The sequence below is a fragment of the Oncorhynchus gorbuscha genome, linkage group LG05 (genome assembly GCF_021184085.1).
Source record: "Oncorhynchus gorbuscha isolate QuinsamMale2020 ecotype Even-year linkage group LG05, OgorEven_v1.0, whole genome shotgun sequence".
NCBI lineage: Eukaryota > Metazoa > Chordata > Actinopteri > Salmoniformes > Salmonidae > Oncorhynchus > Oncorhynchus gorbuscha.
In genome coordinates this window covers 83,807,839-83,830,172 of record NC_060177.1, presented here as the reverse complement: position 1 = coordinate 83,830,172, position 22,334 = coordinate 83,807,839, and the positions used below count along the sequence as shown (strand labels likewise).

At 41.4% G+C, this 22,334-nt stretch overlaps 1 protein-coding gene across 1 annotated transcript in view; it reads left to right on the top strand.

Annotated features, from left to right (window-relative positions):
* The window catches only part of LOC124036586 (kinase suppressor of Ras 2-like), a 113,856-nt gene extending 106,513 nt beyond the window's left edge, over positions 1–7,343 (top strand). The window contains 3 exon segments of the mRNA XM_046351339.1: positions 3,113–3,242; positions 5,264–5,397; positions 5,488–7,343. Coding sequence (XP_046207295.1) covers positions 3,113–3,242; positions 5,264–5,397; positions 5,488–5,497 — 274 coding nt within the window. The 3' untranslated portion in view covers positions 5,498–7,343.
* Positions 7,344–22,334: the final 14,991 nt, after the last annotated feature.

Here is a 22,334-nt window from a genome sequence, read left to right as displayed (position 1 = left end):
CCCTAGTTATAAAACTGACCATAGTTAACACTAGTTATAACACTGACCCTAGTTATAACACTGACCATAGTTAACACTAGTTATAACACTGACCCTAATTATAACACGGGCCATAGTTATTACACTAGTTATAACACTGATTCTAGTTCTAAAACTAGTTATAACACTGACCCTAGTTATTACACTAGTTATAACACTGACCCTAGTTATTACACTAGTTATAACACTGACCCCAGTTATAACATTAGTTATAACACTGACCTTAGGTATAACAATAGTTATACCACTCACCCTAGTTATAACACTAGTTATAACACTGAACCTCGTTATAACACCGACCCTAGTTATAACACTGACCATAGTTAACACTAGTTATAACACTGACCCTAGTTATTACACTAGTTATAACACTCACCCTCGTTATAACACTAGTTATAACACTGACCTTAGTTTTAACACTAGTTATAACACTGACCCTAGTTATAAAACTGACCATAGTTAACACTAGTTATAACACTGACCCTAGTTATAACACTGACCATAGTTAACACTAGTTATAACACTGACCCTAATTATAACACGGGCCATAGTTATTACACTAGTTATAACACTCACCCTCGTTATAACACTAGTTATAACACTGACCCTAATTATTACACTAGTTATAACACTGACCTTAGTTTTAACACTAGTTATAACACTGACCCTAGTTATTACACTAGTTATAACACTGCCCCTAATTATTACACTAGTTATAACACTGACTCTAGTTATTACACTAGTTATAACACTGACCCTAGTTATTACACTAGTTATAACACTGACCCTAGTTATTACACTAGTTATAACACTGACCCTAGTTATTACACTAGTTATAACACTGACCCTAGTTATAACACTGACCATAGTTAACACTAGTTATAACACTGACCCTAGTTATTACACTATTTATAACACTGACCCTAGTTATTACACTAGTTATAACACTGACCCTAGTTATTACACTAGTTATAACACTGACCCTAGTTATAATTAAGTGATAATGCCCTCGAAGCTGGTGTTTGGAGGATGTATTGGCACGGATGTATTTTGGCTCGAGAATGTCTTGAGCCGGCGAACCTTGCCAATATATCCTCCAAACACTGGCTTCGAGGGCATTATTACTTTATACAACGGGATACCAACATATTCAAATAATGATTTACATATTTTCATAAAAAACATTATTTTGATGAATTTATTGATACTATTTCATCCTTCCACAAGATATAGTCCGGACACAAATCTAGGGTTGCTACCCAAGCCGGCTGGTCGTTCGTTCTATCGGTTCGGTTGCCAGAGACGCAACCCAGTTGTTCAGTCTTTTTGTTTTGTATCTATGGACTCGACCCAGTCATTCGTTCTAAATGTTCTTATCCATTGCTTGCTAGCAAGCCAACTACGGCTAACTTACAGTCACATCAAACTTTGTAGTCTGAATAACAATTTGTAAGTCGCTCTGGATAAGAGCGTCTGCTAAATGACTTAAATGTAAATGTAACAACAAAGTAGCTGCATTTGCATTTGTTTTAGCTGTTTTCTAGTGACATTTATTTAGATACATCCCATAATGAGCTAATGATGCATGATTTCACCTGGCACAGAACATGTGCTCTCACGTCACGACACTGCTGTTCAGAGGAGCTAGACAACAACACAGATAAAACAATTACTTCAAACTGAAGCTGGAAAGACTGCAAACTAGCTGCACTGTTTTCTATTGACATTTCTTTGTATATATCCATAACAATTATACTGATTCATGATAGCGACTTGCTGAGAAAAGCTGCTTGCTGCATCCGACTCCTGACCCCTACATGTTCATCACTATAGGACAGCTGGAGATAGAATTTCAATAGCCTACTGAAACAATGTGGTAAATGTCAGAGAGACACACACAGCAAGGTTTATTCAAAATCTCTGCTATTTAAAACCAATTGCTAGTCTAAAAGAAATGGGAGATAATGTTTGGAGTCTTTTTACAGTGGAGATCAAGTTTTATAAATTGTCTGGCTGGGCTATAACACTGACCCTAGTTATAACACAAGTTTTATAAATTGTCTGGCTGGGCTATAACACTGACCCTAGTTATAACACAAGTTTTATAAATTGTCTGGCTGGGCTATAACACTGACCCTAATTATAACACAAGTTTTAACATTCCTTGCTCTGCCATTCCTTGCCTTCTGTGTTTTTATCTTCTGTGATCGTCACAGACCCCTTTTGCGTGGGCAGACCCTGCACTGTTGACTCCTAACACAATTGCATTTTCAGATGTCCTCCCATATGGAGGGCCTGTCACTGGATCAGTCTGAGGGGAAGGGACGCAGTGCTCACATACACGCTCACATACACACTGGATGGGCCCCATATGGTACGCTATTCCCTATATAGTGCATTACTTTTAACCAGAGCCCTGTGGGAATAGGGTGTCATTTGGGACGCAGCTGGTGTCCATCTGGCCTGTTGGTGCCTTAGTGTTATCTAGAGGTGACCCCTAGAGCTGTTGTACATATTCAGCAATTCTCCATGGGTTTTTTTCTATCTTGGCCAAATGCTATTTTTATGCTACTCATCCCTGGTTGTTGACATGACAGTGGAGAAAATGGCTGCTCATAATGCAAAGAGAGGATAGTGTGACGATGTTGAGGAAGTATACTGTATTAAATGGACCTAACAGGTTTGATATAAAGTTAGTTCCTCAGCAGCAACCTGTCAAACTCATTGTCTATAGATTTTCAATGTATTCCGGCAAGCACAACAGACATACATCATAGAGATGCAGGTTTAGGTATTAAACCTGGTTTGATACCCCTTGTGTGTGGACGTCTGTTGTTGTATTTTGTCATAATCTCACCGGAATAGGAAAATATTACATACACACATCCAATCTCCCTGAGCAGGTGTTCAATAGGAAAACAAATCAATGAATTGTGAAACGTGACACTGCACAGTGAAATCTATGCTGCCGTGTCATTGATGGAATCATAATGTTACATTTCTAAACCATGGGATATTTCACACATCTGCCCTCCCCCCAACTGATTCCCCCCTGTGCTGTATCTGTCTGCAGCACTATCTGGTACGAGTTGCATGCACGTGAGTGGCCTTATAAGAACCAGCCAGCAGAAGTTATCATCTGGCAGGTGGGCAGCGGACTGAAACCCAATCTCACACAGATCGGTATGGGCAAAGAGATATCGGTGAGTGTTGCCCATTTACAGCAAACTGTGCCACACCTACTGACTATTTTTCATTGAACCTTTATTTAACCAGGCAAGTCAGTAAAAATGTCTTATTTACAATGACGGCCTACACCCGACAACGCTGGGCCAATTGTGCGTCGCCCTATGGGACTCCAGGGACTGTAGTGACACCTCTTCATTTATTATCATTTTTTAAAATCCTTTATTTAACTACGCAAGTCAGTTAAGAACAAATTCTTATTTACAATGACAGTCTTGCACTTGCAAGGCCTCTCTTGCACTGAGATGCAGTGCCTTAGACCGCTGAGATGCAGTGCCTTAGACCGCTGAGATGCAGTGCCTTAGACCGCTGAGATGCAGTGCCTTAGACCGCTGAGATGCAGTGCCTTAGACGGCTGAGATGCAGTGCCTTAGACCGCTGAGATGCAGTGCCTTAGACCGCTGAGATGCAGTGCCTTAGACCGCTGAGATGCAGTGCCTTAGACCGCTGAGATGCAATGCCTTAGACCGCTGAGATGCAGTGCCTTAGACCGCTGCGCCACTCGGGAGCAGGTAGAAGTTGCTCACTAGTTGTAGGTGAACATATAAGTCCATGGGTAAAGATACTGTATATTCCTGAGTAGGGTTCTTCATAGTAGTGCAGTGTTAACTTTCTTCACATAGCTAAACACCACACACCTGGTTGTTTCAGGTCTGATCTGTGTACATATCACTTTACGGGTGTTCAGAATGAGCATCCTCATACATATCACTTTACAGGTGTTCATAATGAGCATCCTCATACATATCACTTTACGGGTGTTCAGAATGAGCATCCTCATACATATCACTTTACAGGTGTTCATAATGAGCATCCTCATACATATCACTTTATGGGTGTTCAGAATGAGCATCCTCATACATATCACTTTACGGGTGTTCAGAATGAGCATCCTCATACATATCAATTTACAGGTGTTCATAATGAGCATCCTCATACATATCAATTTACGGGTGTTCAGAATGAGCATCCTCATACATATCAATTTACAGGTGTTCATAATGAGCATCCTCATACATATCACTTTACGGGTGTTCAGAATGAGCATCCTCATACATATCACTTTACGGGTGTTCAGAATGAGCATCCTCATACATATCACTTTACGGGTGTTCAGAATGAGCATCCTCATACATATCAATTTACAGGTGTTCATAATGAGCATCCTCATACATATCACTTTACGGGTGTTCATAATGAGCATCCTCATACATATCAATTTACGGGTGTTCAGAATGAGCATCCTCATCCATATCAATTTACGGGTGTTCAGAATGAGCATCCTCATACATATCAATTTACATGTGTTCATAATGAGCATCCTCATACATATCAATTTACGGGTGTTCAGAATGAGCATCCTCATACATATCAATTTACGGGTGTTCAGAATGAGCATCCTCATACATATCAATTTACATGTGTTCATAATGAGCATCCTCATACATATCAATTTACGGGTGTTCAGAATGAGCATCCTCATACATATCAATTTACGGGTGTTCAGAATGAGCATCCTCATACATATCAATTTACATGTGTTCAGAATGAGCATTCTCATACATATCAATTTATAGGTGCTCAGAATGAGCATCCTCATACATATCAATTTACATGTGTTCAGAATGAGCATCCTCATACATATCAATTTACATGTGTTCAGAATGAGCATTCTCATACATATCAATTTACATGTGTTCAGAATGAGCATCCTCATACATGGAATGAGACTAAATCCTGTACACCTGTCTGGGATGTTTTTAGTTGTTTTTTTGTCCTGTCCTCAATTGGCTGTTTGTTATTTGTGGTTTCTGAACCACTTCACCAAATAATATCTCTCAGAGGGAAAAATAATGTTATTTGAATCCGGTGGCATTCATCCATTTGTCCAGTTCTCCACGCAGGTCTCTTTCTCTCCTGTTTGTCCTGTGTGTGCCTGGCTCTCTAAATGGAGTCTGTTCTGGATCTCCCTCCCTAGGACATCCTGCTCTTCTGCTGGGCGTTCGAGCAAGAAGAGAGGCCCAGTTTCTCCAAGCTGGTGGATCTGCTGGAAAAGTTGCCAAAACGGAACCGCCGCCTTTCCCACCCAGGGCACTTCTGGAAGTCAGCTGAGTATGTCAAATGAGACTAAAAAACAACAAAGTAAACTTGCCTAGACAATGTATCCTCATGGTGTGTGTGTGTGTGTGTGTGTGTGTGTAGGTGCAGTTGACCGTGACCCTCTGAGCCTAGACTTCTCAACGTCCTCTGAACTCATATTTTGGGTTTATTGTTTAATCACATGGAAGATGTGTTTTATTTCATTAACTCAAATGACCTGTTCAGTTTGTTGGTTGGTTTCTGGAATGTATTTTTCTCAATGTCACTTGTTTTAATGAGAGGTTTTTGTGTGTGTCATGTCTCACTTCATTGTGTACGGAAAATGCATCAGAATGAACTAGTTTTTAGAATGAATGTAATTATGTAATGAATTGTGAAATGTACATTTTTAAGTAATTGTTTTTGCCATTTCCTGTCTGTCAACTGTGTTTGTCATTTGTCAGTGTACCTCATGGTCTCTTGTGTTTGTGTTCTCCACATGTTAGTCTCAAAGCTTAATTTTAAAGTCATTATTCACTATTGAATGTGAAGACTCCACTAGTAGGAAACTGTTCTGTGCTTTGATTATTGCCTGTGAACACTGTTGAGGATGCGTTTTAAAAAATGGCATCCTATTCCCTACACGGACCTGTCAAAAATGTCAAAGGTAGTGCACTAGATGGGAAATAGGGTGCGAGATGTTTGAACAACAGCCTTTTTTCTCAGCTCTGGGTCATTCAGTAGAAGACCTAGACTGACTGACTAGAAATCTCTCACACTAATGTGAAAACGCTGACACTTCAAATGTATCTCATTACATAGTAGAAATGTGCTTCAACACCTTGGACAAATGCTGTCACTGAGAAGTAGGTGTATAGTGGTTACTTTGGTGTTTTAACGCAGAAAAGGAAAAAAGCGATGCATAGCCAGCTAGCTAATGTCACTACCTACGTACGTTAATAATGATGACACAATCACTTCAGGAATTTGTCAGCCCTATAATTGATAAAGCACTTTCTGAACAGACACCATAACAGACACCATCTAGTAACACGACTCTGTCCATGACCTGGCCTTTTCTAGCATATATTTCACAGCGATATTTGAAATCTAAGCAAGCTAGAGTGCAGTCAGATTGTGTCTCAGTAAGAACTGTAAAGCTACTGCCATGGGCTCTGTACAGCCATGGCTTAGATGCAGACAATCCAATCCTGTATAAAGCCCTTTCTACAACACTATATTATACAGTAAAATATGTTGGAAATGCATACAAACAAATTGCTGCTGTTTTTTTGGAGTACATCTGTCTATTTTGGAATTACTGGAAATCAGATATTGTACGTGGGTCATTTATATTTGTACTGTTTACAACTTTTAAGTGCATGAAATGGACTACAAAGGATCTATTCTCGTTATTACGATACAAAGTTGACTCTTTCAGCTCTGCAGTAAGTATATGATCCCTGATGGAACTGTTGTCAGCGTAGGATCACCAACCAATACAACAGTTAGTGAGACGATACAGCCTGCTTTGTAAAAAAAGGAAATGTTCAAAAGCGATGTTTAAGAGAATGATTGTAATATTATATTTGCACAGTATAATCGTGAAGAGAAATAACTAATTGTGCTGGGAAAAAAAACAACAAATCAACAGAAAAACCAATCAACATTTAGTGAAAAATGTACAGTGGCTAGTAATCACCCCCTTGGCATTATCCCTATTTTGTTGCCTTATAACCTGGAATTCAAATGGATTTCTGAGGGGTTTGTATCATTTGATTTACACAACTACCACTTTGAAGATGCAAAATATTTTTTCTTGTGAAACAAACAAGAACTTAGACAAAAAGAATATCTGAAAACTTGAGTGTGCATAACTATTCACCCCCCCAAAGTCAATACTTTTTAGAGCCACCTTTTGCAGAAATTACAGCTGCAAGTCTCTTGGGGTATGTCTCTATAAGCTTGGCACATCTAGCCACTGGGATTTTTGTTCATTCTTCAAGGCAAACCTGCTCCAGCTCCTTCAAGTTGGATGGGTTCCATTGGTGTACAGCAATCTTTAAGTTATAGCACATATTCTCAATTGGATTGAGGTCTGGGAATTGCCTAGTCAAAGCCAATACATTTAAATGTTTCCCCTTAAACCACTCGAGTGTTGATTTAGCAGTATGCTTAGGGTCATTGTCCTGATGGAAGGTGAACCTCCGTCCCAGTCTCAAATCTCTGGAAAACTGAAACAGGTTTTCCTCAAGAATTTCCTTGTATTTAGCACAATCCATAATTTATTCTATTCTGACCGGTTTCCCTGTCCCTGCCGATGAAAAACCTCTCCACAGCATGATGCTGCCACCGCCATGCTTCACTGTGGGGATGGTGTTCTCGGGGTGATGTGAGGTTTTGGGTTTGCACCAGACATAGCGTTTTCCTTGATGGCCAAAAAGCTCAATTTTAGTCTCATCTGACCAGAGTACCTTCTTCCATATGTTTGGGGAGTCTCCCACATGGCTTTTGGCGAACACAAAACGTGTTTGCTTATTTTTTTCATGAAGTATTGGCTTTTTTCTGGCCACTCTTTCGTAAAGCCCAGCTCTGTGGAGTGTACGGCTTAAAGTGATCCTATGGACAGATACTCCAATCTCCGCTGTGGAGCTTTGCAGCTCCTTCAGGTTTATCTTTGGTCTCTTTGTTGCCTCTGATTAATGCCCTCCTTGCCTGGTCTGTGAGTTTTGTTGGGCGGCCCTCTCTTGGAAGGTTTGTTGTGGTGCCATATTCTTTCCAATTTTTAATAATGGATTTAATGGTGCTCCGTGGTATGTTCAAAGTCTCGGATATTTTTTTTATAACTCAACCCTGATCTATAGTTCTCCACAACTTTGTCCCTGACCTGTTTGGAGAGCTCATTGGTCTTCATGGTGCCACTTGCTTGTTGGTGCCCCTTGCTTAGTGGTGTTGCAGACTCTGGGGCCTTTCAGAACAAGTGTATATACACTGAGATCATGTGACACTTAGATTGCACACAGATGGACTTTATTTAACTAATTATGTGATTAATAAGGTAATTGGTTGCTCCAGATCTTATTTAGGGGCTTCACAGCAAAGGGGTGAATACATATGCACGCACCACTTTTCAGTTTAGATTTTTTATTTATTTTTTGAAATAAGTAATTTTTTAAATTTCACTCCACCAATTTGGACAATTTTGTGTATGTCCATTACATGAAATAAACATTAAAATCCATTTAAATTACAGGTTGTAATGCAACAAAATAGGAAAACACCTAGGGGGATGAATACTTTTGCAAGGCACTGTAGACCTCGTTTTATCGTCAGTTGCCGTAAATCAATATTCCATGTGAACTCACTACAGCAGTTTTGGTGTACAGGATTTATTACTTTATGAATGTATGTATTGTGTTGTTGTGGTTTTGTCGTATATTTTTGTTCATTCAGATTTATTTTTCTCCATATACCTTCCTATATTACGTAAGCGTTGATGTTTATTTTCTGATTCAAGCCTTGTATTGTAGAGTATAGCTCCAAAAGCTTGTATTTATCAATGCCTTGTGGTCCATGGCTCAGTGACTGGTAGATTCATCAGAAGCTCTTTATTTGCACTCATCTTCTACAAAAAAGTATGCCAATAAAAATGTTTTCATTTTGAATGTTTATTTGTTAGTTTTTACTCATCTTTTATCTTACCCTCTTCTCTTTTATGCATTTTGCACTTGTTACTTTGAAAATGTTTTACACACCCTCGCACAGAACTTTATTGAAGAGCAACTTCCCCTAAAAATAAACATATCTTCAGAAACATTTATTATACTGTCAAAATTGACTACTAAAGTGTAACAAAGTTTTGTGAGACTTGTGATTGTGTCTGCATCACCACTTAAATGAAGTTTGGGTTTATTTCAATCCTGCCTACCAGCCCACAGCTGGCAGTAAACAAGTAATCATAAATTCAGAGTACAGCTGCATGCGGCCCGATTGTAATGCCTGTGGTAAATTTGACACTGAATATCCCTATGTGGTGAGTTGAGGACCATTGGTAAATTACACATTGTACACAATGTTAAAATTCCAATTGCTCCAAATTCCAATGACTTAAAAACCTCAATCCAACTATAAATTGTAGAAATGTATATACAAATATTGAAAATTAAAAGGTGTGCAACATGAAAATATTTACTCATTGTGTAATTTATTGCGGTCCCTAACTAGCCTCAAGGATAGGCTATCCAAAGTCAAACCAACTTTGCCACAGTCGCACATCAGCTGGCTGAAACTAATTGATGTAAGAATTTGGCTAACTCTTCTCACCTGCAAACATACAAGCGAGACACCAATATCAAACCACACACACCCCGAAACCAACTCCCGCTTGAATTCATTCGTGACCGCTAACATTTTTTAATAAACCATCGGCTACGATGCCAAATCAGGAAGTTCAGCCATCCTTTAAAACAGACCCTAAAGTCAGTTGCTAACCTCAAATGAAATAGACTTGTACATAAAAAGGAATATAAGATCCATAAAAAGAAAAACTGATGCAGGAAAACACAAATCTGGATTAAAGGTACTGTATCAATCAGGAAAGTTTGAGTTGCATCAAATGTACTGGTGAACAATGTCATCAATCTCAACCAAGAACCCTTCAAGAGTCCTTCCCAGTGTTTAAACAGTAACACAATTCAAAACGATTAGCCTATCATCTGGTCTTTCACAGACATAACACCTAAGCTACACTGAGTGTACAAAACATTAGGAACACCTTCCTATTTTTTATTTTACCTTTATTTAATTAGGCAAGTCAGTTAAGAACAAATTCTTATTTTCAATGACGGCCTGGGAACAGTGGGTTAACTGCCTGTTCAGAGGCAGAAGGACAGATGTGTACCTTGTCAGCTCTGGGATATGAACGTGCAACCTTTCAGTTACTAGTCCAACGCTCTAACCACTAGGCTACCCTGCCTCCCCTATTATTGAAATGCTGCCCCTTTTGCCTTCACAACAGCCTTAATTTGTCAGGGCAGGGACGCTACAAGGTGTCAAAAACATTCCACAGGGATGCTGGCCCATGTTGACTCCAATGCTTCCAACAGTTGTTGTCAGGTTGGCTGGATGTCCTTTGCGTGGTGGACCATTCTGGATACACACAGGAAACCCAGCAGTGTTGCAGTCCTTGACACACTCAAACCAGTGCTCCTGGCACCTACTACCATAACCTGTTCAAAGTCACTTAAATATGTTGTCTTGCCCAATCACCCTCTGAATGGCACACATACCCAATCCATGTCTCAAATCCTTCTTTAACCCGTCTCCTCCCCTTCATCTACACTGATTGAAGTGGATATAACAGTTGATAGCAATAAGGGATCATAACTTTCACCTGGATTCACTTGGCCAATCTGTCAAATAAAGAGCAGGTATTCTTAATGTTTTGTACACTCTGTGCATATATGTGTAAAGGAGATGAGTTGGAGATAATTTACACATTCCCCAGACATGTATATTTTGTATTAAGCAAATTGGCATCAACAGTGCGTTTGCATGGATCTCTTTAGGTCTGTAGGGACATGGAGGGTTGACTATATGCCAGGATCCTCCTTCACGTATCCCAGCATTCACACTGAATTGATCATTCTACTAATTGACACTTGCCGCCATATTTTTGATATATTTTTTGGCCACAGATTCCTGCATGACCAGAGGGAGTGTTGGCACGCTGATGACGCTGTCTGTGTGTGTCTGTGCGAGCCTCGCTTGCTGCCTCTGCTTTACGCCTGTGTGTGTGTGTGTGTGTGTGTGTGTGTGTGTGTGTGTGTGTGTGTGTGGGGGGGGTGGTCAGGTATGTGACTCACAGGCTGAGAAGGGAGAGAAGTGGGAGAGAGGGAGGATGGAAGCTGGGTTCTCCAGACATTTTCTCCTGTCTTCAATCTCTCCCCCCTGTCTTCAATCTCTCCCCCCTGTCTTCTATCTCTCCCTCCTGTCTTCTATCTCTCCCCTGTCTTCTATCTCTCCCCCTGTCTTCAATCTCTCCCCCTGTCTTCTATCTCTCCCCCTGTCTTCAATCTCTCCCCCTGTCTTCAATCTCTCCACCCTGTCTTCAATCTCTCCCCCTTTCTTCTATCTCTCCCCCTGTCTTCTATCTCTCCCCCTGTCTTCTATCTCCCCCTGTCTTCTATCTCTCCCCCTGTCTTCTATCTCTCCCCCTGTCTTCAATCTCTCCCCCTGTCTTCAATCTCTCCCCCTGTCTTCTATCTCTCACCCCTGTCTTCAATCTCTCCCTCCTGTCTTCAATCTCTCCCTCCTTTCTTCAATCTCTCCCCCTGTCTTCTATCTCTCCACCTGTCTTCTATCTCTCCCCCTGTCGTCTATCTCTCCCCCTGTCTTCTATCTCTCCCCCTGTCTTCAATCTCTCCCTCCTGTCTTCAATATCTCCCCCTGTCTTCAATCTCTCCCCCTGTCTTCTATCTCTCCCCCTGTCTTCTATCTCTCCCCCTGTCTTCTATCTCTCCCCCTGTCTTCAATCTCTCCCTCCTGTCTTCAATCTCTCCCCCTGTCTTCCATCTCTCCCCCTGTCTTCCATCTCTCCCTCCTGTCTTCAATCTCTCCCCTCTGTCTTCCATCTCTCCCTCCTGTCTTCAATCTCTCCCCCTGTCTTCTATCTCTCCCCCTGTCTTCTATCTCTCCCCCTCTCTTCAATCTCTCCCTCCTGTCTTCTATCTCTCCCCCTGTCTTCTATCTCTCCCCCTGTCTTCTATCTCTCCCCCTGTCTTCTATCTCTCCCCCTGTATTCTATCTCTCCCCCTGTCTTCAACCTCTCCCTCCTGTCTTCAATCTCTCCCCCTGTCTTCTATCTCTCCCCCTGTCTTCTATCTCTCCCCCTGTCTTCAATCTCTCCCTCCTGTCTTTAATCTCTCCCTCCTGTCTTCAATCTCTCCCCCTGTCTTCAATCTCTCCCTCCTGCCTTCTATCTCCCCCTGTCTTCTATCTCTCCCCCTGTCTTCAATCTCTCCCTCCTGTCTTCAATCTCTCCCTCCTGTCTTCTATCTCCCCCTGTCTTCTATCTCTCCCCCTGTCTTCAATCTCTCCCTCCTGTCTTAAATCTCTCCCTCCTGTCTTCAATCTCTCCCCCTGTCTTCAATCTCTCCCTCCTGTCTTCTATCTCTCCCCCCTGTCTTCAATCTCTCCCTCCTGTCTTCTATCTCCCCCTGTCTTCAATCTCTCCCTCCTGTCTTCAATCTCTCCCTCATGTCTTCAATCTCTCCCTCCTGTCTTCAATATCTCCCTCCTGTCTTCAATCTCTCCCTCCTGTCTTCAATCTCTCCCTCCTGTTTTCAATTTCTACCTCCACTTCATCTGACTGCCCCCACTCAAGTGTAAAATTCACACCCTTGTCAATGTCTGAAGATATCTGTCTCAATGATGGAGTAGTTGAGGACTGAGGCAAAAAATAGTTGTCTAGTCCTACTTACTCTAAAGCAGGGCTCTCCAACCTTGTTCCTGCAGAACTATCCTCCTGTAGGTTTTCCTTCCAACCTTGTTCCTGCAGAGCTACCCTCCTGTAGGTTTTCACTCCAACCCTGTTCCTGCAGAGCTACCCTCCTGTAGGTTTTCACTCCAACCCTGTTCCTGCAGAGCTACCCTCCTGTAGGTTTTCGCTCCAACCCCAGGTGTAATTAACCTGATTCAGCTTATTAACTAGCAAATGATTAGAATCAGGTGCACTAGATTAGGGTTGGAGTGAAAACCTACAGGACAGTAACTCTCCAGGAACAGGGTTGGAGTTCAAACCTTCAGGACAGTAACTCTCCAGGAACAGGGTTGGAGTTCAAACCTACAGGACAGAAACCCTCCAGGAACAGGGTTGGAGTTCAAACCTACAGGACAGTAACTCTCCAGGAACAGGGTTGGAGTTCAAACCTACAGGACAGTAACTCTCCAGGAACAGGGTTGGAGCTAAAAACCTACAGGACAGTAACTCTCCAGGAACAGGGTTGGAGTTCAAACCTACAGGACAGTAACTCTCCAGGAACAGGGTTGGAGTTAAAACCTACAGGACAGTAACTCTCCAGGAACAGGGTTGGAGTTCAAACCTACAGGACAGTAACTCTCCAGGAACAGGGTTGGAGTTCAAACCTACAGGACTGTAACTCTCCAGGAACAGGGTTGGAGTTCAAACCTACAGGACAGTAACTCTCCAGGAACAGGGTTGGAGTTTAAGCCTACAGGACAGTAATTATCCAGGAACAGGATTGGAGTTCAAACCTGCAGGACAGTAATTATACAGGAACAGGGTTGGAGTTTAAGCCTACAGGACAGTAATTATCCAGGAACAGGATTGGAGTTCAAACCTGCAGGACAGTAATTATCCAGGAACAGGGTTGGAGTTCAGACCTGCAGGACAGTAACTTTCCAAGAATAAGGTTTGGATAGCCCTGATCTAAAGAGTTTGTTTTCCCTGCTGAGAGATCATCTACCATCTTGAAGGTTTGAGGGGATGGTGGCAGGGGCGGGTGTGTGGAGAGGTGGAGAGAGGGGGATGGAGAGGAGGAGGGGAGGTGGAGAGGTAGAGAGAGGGGGTTGGAGAGGAGGAGGAGAGGTAGAAAGGTGGAGGGGTGGTGGGAAGGTAGAGCGAGGGGGTTGAAGAGGAGGAGGAGAGGTGGAGAGGTAGAGAGAGGGGGATGGAGAGGAGGAGTGGAGGTGGAGAGGTAGAGAGTGGGGGATGGAGAGGAGGAGTGGAGGTGGAGAGGTAGAGAGGGGGTGGAGAGGCTCAGAATGGATGGAGATAGGGGGTTGATTAGGGAATACCAGAAACACCTTGAATTGGAATACTAATTATTTATTTCATATTTGGATCCTTACATAATTAGCCCCAATTAGCTTGTTGAAGATTTTCCTATTCTGCAAATGAATGTTCATTATTTCCTGGAATATCCCCTCTAAACGAGGAAGATCTGGTGAAGAAATATATCCCATAGATTCTAAAATGCAGTCATTAGTGATTATATCATATCCTAGTGATCAACATTCCATTTGCAGGTTCTAATCGGGAATGTAATTGTTCTGTGAGAACAGATTTTTTGGGACTAAAAAAATACAATAATAATCTATAAACAATGACACTAAAATAAAACCAATGATGACTGATGACTAAAACCTAAATAAATACAATAATCATATGCTAAAACCTAAATACAATAAACTATAAACAATGACTGATGACAATAAAACACTATAACCAAATACTAAAACCTAAATCATATGCAATGACTGACTAAAATAAAACAATAATGATATGCACTATAAACAATGACTGATGACTAAAACCTAAATACAATAATGAAATGCACTATAAACAATGACTGATGACTAAAACCTAAATACAATAATCATATGCACTATAAACAATGACTGATGACTAAAACCTAAATACAATAATGATATGCACTATAAACAATGACTGATGACTAAAACCTAAATACAATAATGATATGCACTATAAACAATGACTGATGACTAAAACCTAAATACAATAATGATGTGCACTATAAACAATGACTGATGACTAAAACCTAAATACAATAATGATGTGCACTATAAACAATGACTGACTAAAACCTAAATACAATAATGATATGCACTATAAACAATGAAACCTAAATACAATAATCATATGCACTAAATGACTAAAACCTAAATACAATAATGATGTGCACTATAAACAATGACTGACGACTAAAACCTAAATACAATAATGATATGCACTATAAACAATGACTGATGACTAAAACCTAAATACAATAATCATATGCACTATAAACAATGACTGATGACTAAAACCTAAATACAATAATGATGTGCACTATAAACAATGACTAAAACCTAAATACAATAATGATATGCACTATAAACAATGACTGATGACTAAAACGACAATAATGCACTATAAACAGATACTGTAAAACCTTTAGAATGGAGAAAGACAATGATATGCACTATAAACAATGACTGACTAAAACAATTTAGAATGGAGAAAGACAATGAAACAGATACTGTAACCTTTAGAATGGAGAAAGACAATGAAACAGATACTGTAACCTTTAGAATGGAGAAAGACAATGAAACAGATACTGTAACCTTTAGAATGGAGAAAGACAATGAAACAGATACTGTAACCTTTAGAATGGAGAAAGACAATGAAACAGATACTGTAACCTTTAGAATGGAGAAAGACAATGAAACAGATACTGTAACCTTTAGAATTTACTGTAACCTTTAGAATGGAGAAAGACAATGAAACAGATACTGTAACCTTTAGAATGGAGAAAGACAATGAAACAGATACTGTAACCTTTAGAATGGAGAAAGACAATGAAACAGATACTGTAACCTTTAGAATGGAGAAAGACAATGAAACAGATACTGTAACCTTTAGAATGGAGAAAGACAATGAAACAGATACTGTAACCTTTAGAATGGAGAAAGACAATGAAACAGATACTGTAACCTTTAGAATGGAGAAAGACAATGAAACAGATACTGTAACCTTTAGAATGGAGAAAGACAATGAAACAGATACTGTAACCTTTAGAATGGAGAAAGACAATGAAACAGATACTGTAACCTTTAGAATGGAGAAAGACAATGAAACAGATACTGTAACCTTTAGAATGGAGAAAGACAATGAAACAGATACTGTAACCTTTAGAATGGAGAAAGACAATGAAACAGATACTGTAACCTTTAGAATGGAGAAAGACAATGAAACAGATACTGTAACCTTTAGAATGGAGAAAGACAATGAAACAGATACTGTAACCTTTAGAATGGAGAAAGACAATGAAACAGATACTGTAACCTTTAGAATGGAGAAAGACAATGAAACAGATACTGTAACCTTTAGAATGGAGAAAGACAATGAAACAGATACTGTAACTTTAGAATGGAGAAAGACAATGAAACAGATACTGTAACCTTTAGAATGGAGAAAGACAATGAAACAGATACTGTAACCTTTAGAATGGAGAAAGACAATAAAGAAGCAATGTAATGTAATGATACAAAGCTTAATTAAGATGGTATCAAGACCATGAAACACATACAGCACAGTAGCTTTAGAAACTGCCAATTTGGTGCAACATGAGCTGTCAGAGTTAGCACTAGCTCCACAGCTTCCAGAGTGTGTGGGCTTTTCTTTATTCCTCCAAACACACGGCGTACTTCACGGAAGACGGAGAGATAGAGACAAAGGTCTGGGGAGAGGACAGCGAGAAAGAGAAGGGGGGAGGAGATATAGAGATAGGGAGAGAGAAAGAGAGAGGACACAGAGAGAAAGAGAGGGGGGAGGAGATATAGAGATAGGGAGAGAGAAAGAGAGAGGACACAGAGAGAAAGAGAAATACGGAGATGTATATCCTGAAAACTCATACGAATTTCCAGAAAATTCTTCATTTAGCTGGCAGTGTTTTGGACCAGGGCTTGCATTAATTCATGCATTAAGGTGTAAGATTTCCCTCTGGCTATCACACGTGTTCCTCAACAGCTAGGAAACACCAGTCCCCATGTCTGTCCATCTGCCAGCTAAAATAATAGAGTTCTGCTACAGTCCCCATGTCTGTCCATCTGCCAGCTAAAATAATAGAGTTCTGCTACAGTCCCAGTGAGCCACTCAGAATAGCCGAGGCCTATTGTTCAGTAGGTATCCTATAGATAGTCTGTTAGTCTGATCTCAGCTTGTATCGGGGAGATGGAGGTGCACATTAAACAGTGTCATGCTGTTAGTCTGATCTCAGCTTGTATAGGGGAGATGGAGGTGCATATTAAACAGTGTCATGCTGTTCGTCTGATCTCAGCTTGTATCGGGGAGATGGAGGTGCACATTAAACAGTGTCATGCTGTTAGTCTGATCTCTGCTTGTATCGGGGAGATGGAGGTGCACATTAAACAGTGTCATGCTGTTAGTCTGATCTCAGCTTGTATCGGGGAGATGGAGGTGCACATTAAACAGTGTCATGCTGTTAGTCTGATCTCAGCTTGTATCGGGGAGATGGAGGTGCACATTAAACAGTGTCATGCTGTTAGTCTGATCTCAGCTTGTATCGGGGAGATGGAGGTGCACATTAAACAGTGTCATGCTGTTAGTCTGATCTCAGCTTGTATCGGGGAGATGGAGGTGCACATTAAACAGTGTCATGCTCCTTCCACTTCTGCTCCATCACTTCCTCTTGTCCCCAGCTCCTTCCACTTCTGCTCCATCACTTCCTCTTGTCCCCAGCTCCCTCCACTTCTTCTCCATCACTTCCTCTTGTCCCCATCTCCCTCCACTTCTGCTCCATCACTTCCTCTTGTCCCCAGCTCCATCTCTCACACCCTTCAGCTTCCCCACCCCAATGCCTACAGTGCCTTCGGAATGTATTCAAACCCCTTGACCTTTCCACATTGTCACGTTACAGACTTATTCTAAAATGGATTCAATAGTTTTCCACCCTCATCAATCTACACACAATACCCCATAATGAAAAAGCAAAAACAATTTATTTTGTATTTTTGATCATTTAAAAAAAAGTAAAACTGTAATATCACATTTACATAAGTATTCAGACCCTTTACTCAGTACTTTGTTGAAGCACCTTTGGCAGCGACTACAGCATCTTCTTGGATATGACGCTACAAGCTTGGCACACCTGTATTTGGGGAGTTTCTCCCATTCTTCTCTGCAGATCCTCTCAAGCTCTGTCATGTTGGATGGGGAGCGTCGCTGCACAGCTATTTTCAGGTCTCTCCAGAGATGTTTGATCGGTCCAGGCTTTGGCTGGGCCACTCAAGGATATTCAGAGACTTGTCCCGAAGCCACTCCTGCGTACGTTTCGGCTGTGTACTTAAGGTTATTGTCCCGTAGAAAGGTAAACCTTCGCCCCAGTCTGAGGTCCTGACCGCCTTGGAGCAGGTTTTCATTAAGGATCTCTCTGTACATTGCTCAGTTAATCTTTGCCTCGATCCTAACTAGTCTCCCAGTCCCTGCCCCTGAAAAACATCCCCACAGCATGATGCTGCCACCACCATGGTTCACTGTAGGGATGGTGCCAGGTTTCCTCTAGACGTGACGATTGACATTCAGGAAAAAAAGTCTAACCTTGGTTTCAGCAGAACAGAGAATCTTGTTTCTCATGGTCTGTGTCCTTTAGGTGCCTTTTGACTAACTCCAAGCAGGCTGTCATGTGTCTTTTACTGAGGAGTGGCTTCCGTCTGGCCACTCTACCATAAAGGCCTGATTGGTGGAGTGCTGCAGAGATGGTTGTCCTTCTGGAAGGTTCTCCCATCTCCGAAGAGGAACTCTAGAGCTCTGTCATAGTGACCATTGGGGTCTTGGTCACCTAGCTGTCCAAGGCCCTTCTTGTCATGTTTTGTCATTGATTATCATGTCTTGTCCCTGTGCTTCCCCTTCTATTCGTTTCCCTCTGCTGGTCTTATTAGGTTCTTTCCCTCTTTCTATCCCTCTCTCTCCCCCTCCCTCTCTCACTCTCTCGCTCTCTCTTCTCTCTATCGTTCCGTTCCTGCTCCCAGCTGTTCCTATTCCCCTAATCAATCATTTAGTCTTCCCACACCTGTTCCTTATCTTTTCCCCTGATTAGAGTCCCTATTTCTTCCCTTGTTTTCCGTTCCTGTCCTGTCGGATCCTTGTCTATTATTCACCGTGCTGTGTCTATGTATTGCCCTGTCGTGTCGTGTTTCCCTCAGATGCTGCGTGGTGAGCAGGTGTCTGAGTCTGCTATGTTCAAGTGCCTTCCCGAGGCAACCTGCAGTTCTTGATCAAGTCTCCAGTCTGTTCTCGTCATTACGAGTAGTATTATGCCTTTTGTTTGTAAAATAACCTTACTGGATTAAAAACTCTGTTTTCGCCAAGTCGCTTTTGGGTCCTCATTCACCTGCATAACACTTCTCCCATGATTGCTCAGTTTGGCCGGGCTACCAGCTCTATGAAGTCTTGGTGGTTCCAAACTTCTTACATTTAAGAAAGATGGAGCCCACTGTTTTCTTGGGGAACTTCAAAGCTGTGGACATTTTTTGGTACCCTTCCTCAGATCTGTGCCTCGACACAATCCTGCCTCGGAGCTCTACGGCCAATTCTTTCGACCTCATTGCTTGGTTTATGCTCTGACATGCACTGTCAAATGTGGGACCTTATATAGAAAGGTGTGTGCCTTTCCAAATCATATCCAATCAATTGAATATACCACAAGTGGACTCCAATAAAGTTGGAGTCCACTTGAAACATATCAAGGATGATCAGTGGAATCAGGATGCACCTGAGCTCAATTTCGAGTCTCATAGCAAGGTGTCTGAATACTTATGTAAATAAGGTATTTCTGTTTATGTACATATTTACATATTTTTATACATTTGCAAACATTAAAAAAACAAATGTTTTCCCTTTGTATTGATGGGGTATTGTAGGTAGGTAAATAGATGGGCTGTTTTACAGATGGGCTATGAACAGGTGCAGTGATCTGTAAGCTGCTCTGACAGCTGGTGCTTAAAGTTAGTGAGGGAGATGTGAGTCTCCAGCTTCAGAGATTTTTGCAATTCGTTCCAGTCATGGGCAGCAGAGAACTGGAAGGAAAGACGACCAAAGGAGGAATTGGCTTTGGGGATGACCAGTGAGATATACCTGCTGGAGCGCGTGCTGCGAGTGGGTGCTGCTATGGTGACCAGTGAGCTGAGATAAGGTGGGGCTTTACCTAGCAGAGACTTGTAAATCACCTGTAGCCAGTGGGTTTGGCGACGAGTATGAAGCGAGGGCCAACCAACGAGAGCGTACAGGTCGCAATGGTGGGTAGTATATGGGGCTTTGGTGACAAAACGAATGGCACTGTGATAGACTGCATCCAGTTTGTTGAGTAGATTGTTGGAGGCTATTTTATAGATGACATCACTGAAGTCGAGGATCGGTAGGATGGTCGGTTTTACGAGGGTATGTTTGGCAGCATGAGTGAAGGATGCTTTGTTGCGATATAGGAAGCCGATTCTAGATTTAATTTTGGATTGGAGATGAGTTTACAGGAGAGTTGACAATCTAACCAGACACCCAGGTATTTGTAGTTGTCCATGTATTCTAAGTCAGAGCCATCCAGAGTAGTGATCCTGGACGGGCGAACAGGTGCGGGCAGTGATCGATTGAATAGCATGCATTTAGTTTTACTTGCGTTTAAGAGCAGTTGGAGGCCACGGAAGGAGAGTTGTATGGCATTGAAGCTCGTCTGGAGGTTAGTTAACACAGTTTCCAAGGAGGGGCCAGAAGTATACAGAATGGGGTCATCTGTATAGAGGTGGATCAGAGAATCACCAGCAGCAAGAGCGATAAGAGATGCTCTACAGATGGTCATACTATCAACAAACTGTCTGTTTGAGATTTTCCACATGAGTTATTCCTGTCATGTTTGGAGAGATGATTAGAGAATGCAAAGTGGGGAGATACTGCTAATTGGGATTAATTATGTTTAGGATATTTTCTACTATTTTCTCTTCTATCTTCTGGTGTATGTTGTTAGTGGTCGCCTGGGGCGTCATGCACCCCCAAAATCTGAGGGGGCACAAAGTACGTGATTATGGCTGGAGGATGGTCCGGAAAGGGGCTAGGCCCCCCCATCTAGAAGTTTGAGAATGTTGCATTTTCCAAACACCCAGAACACCTTACTCCTGCAATAGAGCCATAATCATTATGCTTAATTCTATGTCAAAATTAGGTTTCTTTTTCTGCATGTCTAAGCATAACTCTTTATCTTCCTGACTGATGGTTATTTTGTTAAAGGAACTAAATATGCTTTTCTGCATCTTTGCTCAAATCTGGGTAAAAGATTGAAAGGAATGCGAGTCTTATTCAGTACATAGTTATTGCCTGTTTTTCTAAATATCATCGTTGCCAGCAGGAACGTCGCTAAGATAATTAGACAAGCTAGCTCCTCTAACTTGAATGATATTCTGAAATGGAACGGTAGATAGTTATGAAGTTGGTAGATTGGGAACCTATCTGGGCTAAAGCCAACTACATACAATTGCAATTGCTAGGTAGCTTGCAGTATTACAGAGAAGCAAACAGAACAAAACAAAAACATATTTTTTTTAACAGGACAAATAAGAGGGGGCACCTGCCCCTGCACCCCCTATGGCCATGACACATGTGGTACGCGCATGTGTGTCTGTGTGTGCGTATGCGTGCATTGGTGGAGCCTGGTGGGAGGAGCTAGAGGAGGACGGGCTCATTTTAATGTCTGGAATGGAATTAATGGAACGGTGTCAAACAAATGAAACCTTGACTCCGTTCCATGAATCCTATTCCAGCCATTACAATGAGCCCGTCCTCCTATAGCTCCCCCCACCAGCCTCCTATGGCGTGCATTTGTCTATTTGTATTTGTGTAGGTGTGTGTAATGTGTGTGTGTTTATACTGTAGGTGTGTGTGTGTAATGAGTGTGTGTGTTTATACTGTAGGTGTGTGAGTAATGTGTGTGTTTGTACTCTAGGTTCGTGTGTAATTTGTGTGTGTATTTATACTGTTGGTGTGTGTGTGTGTGTGTGTTTGTGATCAGCTATGCAAAAAATGTGTTGCTGCCGCAGAGGAAATGCCAAATACTCTCTTAACCACTTCATCTCTCATTTTCACATTCAACTATTTAATTTCTCCCAGGTATACTTTTTTAAAATCCCTTACCAAATAAAAGCTTTTTTCCTCATCTGCCTTACCAAATAAAAGCTTTTTTCCTCATCTGCCTTATCAAATAAAAGCTTTTTTCCTCATCTGCCTTATCAAATAAAAGCTTTTTTCCTCATCTGCCTTATCAAATAAAAGCTTTTTTCCTCATCTGCCTTATCAAATAAAAGCTTTTTTCCTCATCTGCCTTATCAAATAAAAGCTTTTTTTCCCTCGATGGGTTATGGATAGAAAGACACCAAGATCGCGTCCC